Source organism: Notolepis coatsorum (genome assembly GCF_963971535.1).
Source record: "Notolepis coatsorum genome assembly, chromosome: 1".
Lineage (NCBI taxonomy): Eukaryota > Metazoa > Chordata > Actinopteri > Aulopiformes > Paralepididae > Notolepis > Notolepis coatsorum.
In genome coordinates, this window is record NC_140165.1 from 116,331,205 (window position 1) to 116,343,050 (window position 11,846).

At 40.1% G+C, this 11,846-nt stretch overlaps 1 protein-coding gene across 1 annotated transcript; it reads right to left on the reverse strand.

The window, feature by feature from the left end:
• ssr3 (signal sequence receptor, gamma) lies at positions 1-10,001 on the reverse strand. Its single transcript, XM_084322226.1, has 5 exons — positions 9,800-10,001; positions 9,337-9,463; positions 4,317-4,415; positions 1,374-1,505; positions 1-357 (listed from the first exon to the last, which is right to left on the reverse strand). Exons 1-5 carry the CDS (start codon positions 9,930-9,932, stop codon positions 291-293), a joined length of 558 nt encoding a protein of 185 aa, XP_084178352.1. The 5' UTR covers positions 9,933-10,001; the 3' UTR covers positions 1-290.
• Positions 10,002-11,846: the final 1,845 nt, after the last annotated feature.

Sequence of the window (11,846 nt, forward strand, 5' to 3'; positions counted from 1 at the left end):
TGAGGTCCAGATCCGGCCACTTTATTGGTACAAAAAAAAGAAAAAAAGGACAGCAAGACAGTCCTGGAGATTCTCCAGACGTTTGATCATGAAGTTCATAAAGCTGAAATGATGTGTTATCAACCCCATCCCCCCTCTCCTATCCCCTCCATCCTTTGATGAGAAAACAAATATACAGTATACTGTACACCCTGGAGTTCACACCATCCCTCTTTCCATCCATTCATCCCTCCCTCCCTCCCTGGCCCATAACTCCTGTTCCCTTCTCCCCCTCTTCTGCTCTTCATCCTTTACTTGGAGCCGGTGGACAGCAGTGCGATGAGTCCAGAGGAGGCACTTATGGATAGGATGTAGTTACTGGAGGACACTGTGTTAAGGCACATATCAGAGGCGAGGTGGCGTTTATCTTGTCAGCACAAAGTAAATACATTGTTAGTTATACTTTATTGATAGACAGCAACAGATTCCAAATGCAAATACCACACTTGAAATTAACTCTAGACCTTTTATCTGCTCCTTGTAAATTAAATAAGGCCCTTAAAAAGGAGGAGGGGCATAAAGAAAATGTTGTACTTCCTACACCGTTCACCTGATTTGGATGTAAATACCGTAAGATTAAAGCTGGAAGTCTGCACTTAAAGCATGTCTTGATGGTTTAATTTCAGGTCCACTGTGATGGTGAGTCAGAATTGTGAAATAATTTCCAAATATGCATCAACCTAACAGTATATATGGGGTGGTATAGTCACAGATTCTTAACCTCTTAAGCCCTAGCCATATTTTCTGAAATGTTGCCTAAACGTACATAGTAAATAGAAGATTGCTCCACTTCCACAAGGTCTATTTGCATGTTCTTGATATCTAGGGACATCTATGGACCTCAGGGAATGTATTCCCAGTGTGAGAGATATTGTGTCTGTTACTATGCTTGAGTAAATTGTAATGGACCAAAGGAGAATATAAATTATTATTAGGTTTTTTCCCCATCCTTGAGCACCTTCTTGAGATCAAGTGTACTAAATATCTAAGAAAATTAACTAAGGGCAGATTATTTACAGGGTTTTTTGTAGATGCAGTACTAAATTTTGCCATATGGACATATGAAATTTGAAATATGAATATAGAATATTAGGCCTATAAATTACCTTATTATGGCCATGTGTGTCATACATCTATGGATCTGGCCAAATCTCCTCTTTCCAATGGCAGAGTTAAATCTGGATTTAGTACCACCAGGCGCCTGTTACAGTCAATCACCTTGAGAATGAAAACATGTCTCCTCTCCATTGGTTATTTCAGTGGTGGGGCTACGCATTGTTTACGGCCGTACCTACATGGACGACTCCCGATAAGGACAGCAGGTGAAAGGATACACGGTGGGGTTGAAGTTCCTGAGCAGGAAGAAGGAGGCAATGATGACGAGGACCAGGAACAGAGTGTTGTTGTAGAAGATGGAGAAGGTGGTGGCCTCGTAGTCTGCAACCTCGTTCTTCTTCCACAGAATCCTAGTGAAGAGAAGACAACCACACACGGTTAGGAATCAAGACATACAACTAAAAAGTAATGTTGTAGATGAGAACCGCTTGTGTTTTTCTTCTTCAGGACCCTGGACAGAGGATGAGTTATTGAATACATTAATAAGAGACTTGGTCGTTGTTTAGAGACTTAGAAATTGCAAAAATAATAAAGGGAGACAGGTCAAGGCTCTATAGTCCGCGGCCTGCTTCAAGTAAAACAGCTCGAGATCCATCGAGCATGTGAATGAATGAATGAAAACTTTATTTAACAGATTGCAGAATGGGTACAATACAGTATGGCTCAATACACACAATTGTTAAGGGGATGCAGACCTGAGAAAGACATTTTGTCTTGTTTCCATCAGGGTCCCCCATTTTCATTTCATATCGACATTTAAGACACTCAACATACATGACATTTATGGCATAGGGACATATAGGTATTTAGTACTGATACATTTGTGACATATACGGTATTCAAATATACAGTACTGTTACTCATAGATCCTGACAGAGTATATACATATGATGGGGAGGAGACTGTTCATTAGGAGGGGGTGGGTGGGTGGGAGATAAATATACATATACGGTGGGGAGAGAATATATACATGCGGTGGGGAGTGAAGGGTGTCAATACCTTCACTGTCTGGTGGAACGGGACTCGTCAATTATGTTGTAGACGGATCTTCATGATCAATATAGGTTTAATAGTGAAACACACTGTACAAAGTACAAATAGATTAAATAAGCTAAGAGGATCATCATGGCCGCTGGGAGAACACTGAGGGAGAGAAGGGGACACCGGGCTTAAGTGTAGAGAAGGGGGGTGGCCATAGCCCCTTGGCTCTCACTTAGGTGTGAGTTAAGCTATTGTTTGGGGCATTCGAAGCTTCAGTGGTAGGCTAATTATCTGTGAATAATCAAAGCTTCGGTAGTAGGCTAATTATCGGTGAATAATCAAAGCTTCAGTAGTAGGCTAATTATCTGTGAATAATCAAAGCTTCAGTAGTAGACTAATTATCTGTGAATAATCAAAGCTTCAGTAGTAGACTAATTATCTGTGAATAATCAAAGCTTCAGTAGTAGGCTAATTATCGGTAGGGATGGAAATCGAAAACCGGTTCCCGTTATCGCTGACAGGTTTTTCCTACAGTTGCGCAATAACGTTAGCATGTAGCCATGGCAGACTATTTGATTCCTTAAGGGCTCGAAATTGCCTGGGTTTTGGTAATATGCTCCCGAAATGCTCCCGCTGTTTGGCTACTTCTATGTGCAGTGAAAACTACTTGAATGCTTTAGAACCTAGTCATTGATTTAGTTCAGGGTGAGCTAAAATTAGCCGCGGAGCTAATGCTACCTAACGTGAGCTAACGCTATTTAATCAAGCTCACAAAGAGAGATAAACAGCTGACAGCGGATAGTACAGGTACAAATACAATAAAACAGCAGGTGGGGGCTGTTGTGTAAACCTTGTACTCTTTAGTTCACATATAATAAGAGACGGAGTGTTTGTTTACAAGTCTGTACACTGTAAGCCAGGAAGTACCGTGGTGGTGCAACATACAAATGTGTCCGTGTAGCAACACAAGCCAATACCTTATAGGACAGGGGCCCGGGGAGGGAGCTCTGTGTGTGTGTGTGTGTGAGACAGAAGTCAGAGGAATAACGACCTGTTATTCAATAGATTAAATTAGTTTAAGAATAAAAAAATAAATACATTTTAAGAGAATCTCAAATACATTATTTTATTTAAGTGTAGGCTATAGTTAATGTTTTATTTTTTACAGTTTTTGTATTTTTCTGACATGGGGGCTCAACAATAAATGACAATCAGAAATGTCAAGTTGCATGTTGTTATTCTAACCAGCTTAGACCCCTACGCTCTGCATCTTCTGGCCGCCTCAGACCTACTCCTATCCAAGCTCCGGGAGGGTCATCAAAGAGAAGTTGCCTATTCTCAGTCCTTGCCCCACAATGGTGGAATGAACTACCCACCCCAGTTAGGACAGCCGAATCACGTCCAATCTTTCGCCGTCGACTAAAGACGCACTTCTTCAACCATTATCTGAATAAAAAAATATATATCTAACCCTAACTACTACCGTACTGTCATGCACTTGTCCTAATAAACTAACCTACACTGTAGCACTCAACACTTTGATGAACATTGTTGCTCAGCTGATAGAGTTGTGCCCTTCCTGATGGCTTGTCGTACAGAACTTGTAAGTCGCTTTGGATAAAAGCGTCAGCTAAATGACTAAATGTAAATGTAGTTCTGTTGCATTTCCAATTTATTTATGTAAATTATAAATTGATCAGGTATCGATAAAGAATCAAATCGATAAGCAGAATCGATAATGGAAACGTATCGATAAAATCCTATCAATTCCCATCCCTAATTATCTGTGAATAATCAAAGCTTCAGTAGGCTAATTATCAGTGAATAATCAAAGCTTCCGTAGTAGGCTAATTATCAGTGAATAATCAAAGCTTCAGTAGTAGGCTAATTATTAGTGAATAATCAAAGCTTCAGTATTAGGCTAATTATCAGTGAATAATCAAAGCTTCAGTAGTAGGCTAATTATCAGTGAATAATCAAAGCTTCAGTAGTAGGCTAATTTATGAGAGCTATGAGGTAGATTTTCTGAAAGTTCTCATGACTATATGTCCTTGTATGATACAAAATATATTTTCAAACAGTTGCTGCATAACCAGGATCTATGGGAAAGCACGCTAGGGACTGGCTGGCTGGACACGGTATGATTGACAGGCTATCTCTTCCAAAGACTTGTAACTCGCCTCTCGTCCTTCTCCTTGCGGGACATCTTGCGGTTGTCAGCCTCGGACAGCTTCCTGGTCACCTCCTTGGAAACGGCATCTTCACGCTTCTGGGCAACTCTGGGGGAAGACAGAGAGAGAACACACGTTAGGGTCATCAAATGCCATATTTATTGTAATGTATAAATAATATAACTGATAGGGCATACAGAGACCCTCACCTGCACCTTTGTTTACACAGTTTCTTTTTCTCATATCTTTATATTTAAATAGTGCTGTCAATAGATACAAAAAACGAACTAATTAATCTCACAATTTTCTGTAATTAATCTAGATAAAAAATAGCATTTTTCTACTTAAAGGATAACTCCAACATTTTGGGAAATTAGCTTATTTAACATCTTCCCTGGAGTTAGACAAGAAGATACATACCTTTTTTGTCTCTGTGCGTGCATTTAGCTTTGGGAACAGACGCTCCGTTAGCATAGCTTAGCTTCATCACTGGAAGTGAGGCAGGACAGTACCCTGACGTTCCCTACAGGTTTGTTGATATTCTCATTCCTTCAAAGGATCTGAACCGATTGAAGTTTATGGATACCATGACTTAAAATCATCTTACCTTGACGATTAAAAGCCTCCCCAATTTAGAAAACAGTAATCCAATGGCTGGTATTGATAATATACTACTAACTACTGGACGCTCGGAGCTAACCGGAGCTAACGCAGAACAGGATGTGTAAAGCAAATATAATGACTTCCTTTCTGGGGGTTTCAAAATAAAAGTGCAACGTTTATAGCAGCGGAAAACGTTTATTTTGTACATTATCTAACGTTAACACGAACCTAAACTAACGTTACAACTAACCTAAAGTTAGTTTAGGTTCGTGTTAACGTTAGATAATGTACAAAATAAACGTTTTCCGCTGCTATAGACGTCGCTCTTTTATTTTGAAACCCCCCAGAAAGGAAGTCATTGCTCTCGTTATCTGCTTGAGTGTCTGGTTAGCTCCGTTAGCGGGCAGTAGTTAGTAGTATATTATCAATACCAGCCATTGGATTACTGTTTTCTAAATTGGAGAGGCTTTAAATCGTCAAGGTAAGAGTATTTTAAGTCATGGTATCCATAAACTTCAATCGGTTCAGATCCTTTGAAGGAATGAGAATATCAACAAACCTGTAGGGAACGTCAGGGTACTGTCCTGCCTCACTTCCAGTGATGAAGCTAAGCTATGCTAACGGAGCGTCTGTTCCCAAAGCTAAATGCACGCACAGAGACAAAAAAGGTATGCATCTTCTTGTCTAACTCCAGGGAAGATGTTAAATAAGCTAATTTCCCAAAATGTTGGAGTTATCCTTTAAGACCGTAGCTTGTAACACATATTTACTTGAGTAAAATCATGGAATTAATGTAAAATTAACACAAAGAAAGTATATTTAGATTCAAAGACCATTTTAATAGCTTTCTTTGAATAGTTTCTCTCCTGTGAAATACAAATGTTCAACAAAACCATCAACATTTTTTTATATCCGCGGCGCTAAGATTGAAGATTTCTCTCCATAGATTAATCTAGATTAATTTATTTTAATGCCTTAAAATAATTTAAATTAATCTCCAAAGTTAAAGCATTAACTTTGACAGCCCTAATTTAAATATATTTATGTCTTTCTACCATTACCCTGTCCATACCTGTACCTCCCCTCCCCCCATGCTGCCTGAAGGGGATTAATAAAGGAATATCTTATCTTAAATGTTTTTTTCTCAGCACAATCCGAGCTGTCATAGTCCAGATAGTTAACCACAAACCAATGCAAAGTCAATCGGGTCAAGCTCCTCCTTATCTCACGAGACAAAACGACATCTAACTTGCCTGCGAATCAGCGTTTCCGTTAGCCGGTAATTACCGGTATTTGTCCGGCAAAATCTCCTGAAGTCCGACATATTTAATTTCTCCGGTCTTAATGTCCGGTGAAAATAATTCCCTGAGTCTAAGCACAATTTGATTATTTGAATTGTATTAAAATAGGCTAAAATTAAATAGCCTATGCGATGAACGAAACGATCATTACATTTGTTTCCTCGTTGCTTCTAATAATGACAACGACGTTGTCAGCGAGAGCTTTAAAAACGTAGGTCTCGGTTCGCTTCATCGGACCAAACGCGAACCAAATATAGGAAGTGATTATTATTATTACTGCTCGCAGCACTCACTGCAAAACAAGCACACTGCATCTAATCTCTCTATCTATCTATCTATCTATCTATCTATCTATCTATCTCTCTCTCTCTCTCTCTCTCTATGTCTGTGCATCTTGGGAAGAAGGAAGAAAAAACGCGGCTTATTATTATTACCGAGGCGCGCGGCTTATTATATTATTAAAACGGCTACTTGTGGGCACTCATAAAAACACCGTGGTCTACAAGTTGTTTAGCGAGAGGATGGTGGTAGGTAATGTGCTTCAATAGAACAATGGATCAATGCCATGTCAAAACTCGGCTCCGCTGATCTGGGCTCCGCAGTACACACACAGACACACACACACGCGCGCGCGCACACACAGGATCGCAGCCACACACATTTCCACTGTCCAATAGACAAGCGCCCTTTTCGACCGCGTGACATTGAGGTGGAGAGAGTAGTCACGCAAACCACGATAATGTTGCAGTCTCTCTGCTTTCTCAGTTCTTCGCTTGATATAATTAATACAAATGTCCAATATAACGGAATTCGTTAGCTCATAAAAATGTGATTATAACAGACTGCTGTTTAGTGTCGGACCGACTGCCACATACGCGGTCTATTTTATTTCAAGTCAGCAGCAGCACGGAGACGGAGTATCGAGGGACTTATTTTATTTGGAATATATTAATGACTGTATACGCAAAAGTAGCCTAGTTTTAAGTAATAATATTATAAATCTACATGCCTTGAGGATGACATGAGCCTGCCTATCAATTGTTTTAAAGCTCAATAAACTATGACCGGAATTAATCTCATTTGTCCGGTAGTTGAAATCTTGCAGGTCACGGAGACCGGCAACAATTTTTTCTAACGGAAACCCTGCTGCGAATACACAGCGTTCTGAAAAGCTAAATGAAACTAATCGTTTTGGCTATAATGTAACCGCAGCCTTAGAGTCAACTAGCTTCTAGGCTCAGTTGTAAACCACAGTGTCAACTGGTCCCTCTTTGCCAGCTCATTGGCTCGTCTTTGGTTTTATTTGACGAATAGTACATTCAAATACAATACAAAGACAAATATTTGTCTTGGACACTAGTAAAACTGGCATGAAGAGTAGATGTGCTAGTGCGTTTGCTCTCAACAGTGGCATTGTTGACATGACCCTTACAAAAAACTAAAAATCCATCAAAATCAGTGTTGTTGCTAATCATTGACACATGCTAGCCTGTAATAATCCCCCCCAGAAAAATCTACTTTGCATTTGATATATTGCAAATATATGCCATCACACACACTGGCATTTAAAGGGTTAGAATTATCAAATTAATATGTGGTGTTATGATCAGGGCTGAAGTTGAATAAAAGATTTATGAAAGAAAAAGTGGTATTTCAACATATAGTAATATTTGTATGGCGTTTTTGAAGAGGACAATTTAGTCCCTTATGGTAAGAGTGAATGTTTTTTTCAATCTGACATTAGAAAAAAACTGAAAATCCATAAAAATCAGTGTTGTTGCTAATCATACATGCTAGCCTGTTTTTTAACAATAATTTGTGATGCCATCACAAACACTGGCATGGAAATTAAGTCTTTGTAACAAAAGATTTCCTGGTGGGGGACCACCAGACCCCCGCTTAAAAAGTGGCCTGACTGGGGCTATATTTCGCACTATATTTCCTGGCCTGAATGATTTCCCCAGTCCGGCCCTGGTTAAAAGCCTCCAATGCTTATTAGTGTGTGTGCGTTTGAACGTTTGCATGTTTCAACCATACATTTCCATTTATAAAAAAATTCAATATTATACTTTTATACCTCTTATAATAGTGGGGGTTGCGGCTCTCTGACACGGTTATTTTGGGGGTCGCGGCCTGAAAACTTTGGGAATGACCATTGAAAAATCCTACAATTAAGTCTGTCTCGCTTTTCTCTATCAAAACACTTGTCATACAGGTGTCGCAAAGAAATGTCAAAAGTACTCATAGTTGCACAAGAGTTTCAGACAGACAAACGCTAGGGTTTGCGTTGCTAATAAACATTTTAAATACTTTTTATAAACTGGGCAACACAGCTTTATTTCTGGCGATTCCGGTGATCACAGCGCAGGCGCATCAGGCACCCAAAGCCGGAAATAATGAAGCCGCTTTGAGCCGTGTTGCCCAGTTTATAAAAATTATTAAAATATTTATTAGCAACGCCAAGCTTTCAAACCCTAGCGTTTGTCTGTCCAAAACCCTCGTGCAACTGTGAGACAGACTTAATAGTAGGATTTTTCAATGGTCGTATAAGGGACGGTGTATTCACTCGGTGCATCACACTCAAACTTGTGATGTAATCAGGTGCATACTGTATGTATAGAGTCTGGAGTTGCTCCATTGACAATGAATGGGAGACTGATATTGTGAACACACAGAATGTTTGTTTTTGAGTTTTTTGCCCAAATGAGCTTCATTCTATAGTGTTCTCAGTTCTGAAACAGAAAATGTACCCATAATGATCAGAATATTCCCCCTGGGTGCTCTCAGTGTCACCTAAAACATTGTCCCAATGCATTGTCTATGGAGCAGCTTCAGACTTTACACTTGTTTTAGCACTAGTTTCTTATGAGAGAGTTTTGTCCATGTTAATTTATATTTTGGACTCTCTTAGACCAAAATGAATAACATGTATGAATTATTAAATTGGGCATAGTTCCCCTTTAAATTGGTTGAGGAAATTCTGCATCCACTTGTCTACGTATACAGATGATTACAAAAAGCGATATTACCTTACCTTGTGTGTGTATGTGGGAGGATGTGTTTGTACAGGTGTCAGGTTGTTTCCTTTGTGCTTCAGTGTGTGAGCGTGTTGTCTTTCCACTTACTTGTGTTTGAGGACAAACTTAACGTTCTTGTAGGCGAAGGCAACCAGGTAGGTGCTGACCAGGGTCATCACAGCATACAGAACGGCAGACTGGACCAGGTCCATGTGCCATATCCTCCAGAACAGCCCTGAGTGGATGGAGAGAGAGAGAGGGTTAGAAAAAGTATAATGGTCTGTACTCTTGTCTTATGATTCTCAATGCCTGCAAACCAGCAGGTCAAGAGTCTACTTGATGTCCTGATGTGGCTAAATGCATCATGTACACATTAGCACAACTCCATTCAATAATAAGACCCGTCGATTATTGTTCGTGTGCTGTGTTGCTGTAAATTCATTATTGGGACGTTTACAAGTAAATCATTTAGCAAAGCATGAACTGTCATTTTCTGTAAGGAATAATGCTAGCTATCCACAGCTAGCATGTAGCTAGCTAAGGACTAGTCTATCTAGTCTTGTCAACTCACAAATAGGGATGGCAGATACGATGAGCGCATTGCCGTAGAACAGAGCGGTAGACTTCGCCGAGAGGTTTCTGCTGAAGTCCTGCAGGAGGAGATCTTCTTCTGACTGCTGTTTGCTGCTGCCTTTTGGTGCCATGATGGTTCCTGTCTCTGGCTCTGCGCTGGAAGAAGACTGACACGTAGGAACTGAGAGGGTTTCAGAAGGAGAACGACTCGTCAGCACAAACACGGAAGCGGTTTCGCTGTGGACCGGAAACGGCCCTCTTATTCGGTGGTGGTGGAATTAGAAAAGAGCATGAGCCACTGCCACCTACCGCAAGGACTGCTCAAATGTTTGAGCACGCAGTGCGGATTTTGTCCAGTAGAGGCCACTCTCAAACGCACAATCATGAATGAATGAATGAATGAATGAATGAATGAATGATTGAATGAATGAATGAATGAATGAATGAATGAATGAATGAATGAATGAATGAAAACGTTATTTAACAGATTGCAGAATGAGTATGTCGTGGAATATATTAGTACAATACAGTACAGCTCAATACACACAATTGTTAAGGGGATGCAGACCAGAGAAAGACTTTCGTCTTGTTTACATCAGGGTCCCCCATTTTCAATTCATAGTGACATTTGACATACACAACATACATGACATTTATGGCATAGGGACTGATTGATTGATTGAAAACTTTATTAACAGATTGCAGAATGGGTACAATACAGTACAGCTCAATACACACAATTGTTAAGGGGATGCAGACCAGAGAAAGACTTTCGTCTTGTTTACATCAGGGTCCCCCATTTTCAATTCATAGGTGCTCTTTAAGAGCGGTTTTGAATGTGGGTAGGGATTCACATCTTTTTACGGCTGTGGGTAGGGCGTTCCACATTGATGCAGCATAATTGTGAAATGTGTTTAGTCCCTTGTTTGTGCTGAATCTGGGTTGCACATGATTTGTGGAACTCCCTTTGGTGTTGTGGGCGTGGTATTCACTGACCTTTGGGAAGTATTTCGACATGTACACCTGTGTGGTGTAGTGTATCTTGTAGACCAGGCCCATTGCAAGTTGCTGTACTCTGTCGTCTACTCTAAGCCATCCTAGGTTGTCAAATTGGGCAGGGGTGAGGTGGGTTTTGGGGGTAAGGTCAAGCAGTAGTCTGACCAGTTTGTTTTGTGATGTTTGTAATCTTGTTTTTAGCGCCTTTGAGGTGCTTTGGTACCATGAGGTGCAAGCATAGTCGTAGTACCCTTGAATTAGTGCTCCTGCCAGAGTCTTCAGGGTATTCTTGTTTACCAGAGAGGAGATCCGGTAGAATAATCTAGTTCGTTGGTTGACTTTTTTGATGATATACACATTGTAATTAGGCTTGCCTAGTCTTTTTTATGTATATAATATATAATATATGTTTTACCTTGAAACAGTAGTACATATTTTGGGTATAGATCATTCTGAATGAAATAGCACCTTGACACTACAAAAAAAAAGAACATCAAAAAGATGTCGCCTCATACCAGTGTTGTAGTATTGATTGATTGAACATTTTATTAACAGATTGCAGAATGGGTACAATACAGTACGGCTCAATACAAACAATTGTTAAGGGGATGCAGACCAGAGAAACACCTTCGTCTTGTTTACATCAGGGTCCCCCATTTTCAATTCATCATAAGGACTCGGTCCGAGTCCGGTGACTCGGACTCTGACTTGTTAATTGATAAATACAGTTATTTTATTATTTATTTTTTTGTAATAGGCCCTAATCATTTGGCATAAGCAATTGATGGCTAGTGCATTTGTTTAGCTATTGTGTCACAAAGTCTTTGAAATGGTGACCGCTGTGTCATTTTTGTTTAATGTGTAGACCTTTTTTTATTTGTATGTCAGCTCTTTGACTGCCCAAGTGGAGGTGACTCAACCTTGATGACTTGGACTCAGACTCGGACTAGGGTCATGGGGACTCTCGACTCGGACTCGACTCCGGCTCTTCTTTGGTGACTCAGACTTGGACTCTGACTCGAACACTGGGGACTCGAGACTCGACTCGG

Excerpts from the sequence above, each read along its gene's own strand:
- ssr3 (XM_084322226.1), bottom strand. The coding sequence starts at position 9,932 with ATGGCACCAAAAGGCAGCAGCAAACAGCAGTCAGAAGAAGATCTCCTC. Across the intron at positions 1,506-4,316 it reads CGCAAGGAGAAGGACGAGAG|GATTCTGTGGAAGAAGAACG; the intron begins GCGAGTTACAAG and ends TCTCTTCACTAG. Across the intron at positions 358-1,373 it reads AGGAACTTCAACCCCACCGT|TAACTACATCCTATCCATAA; the intron begins GTATCCTTTCAC and ends AGTGTCCTCCAG.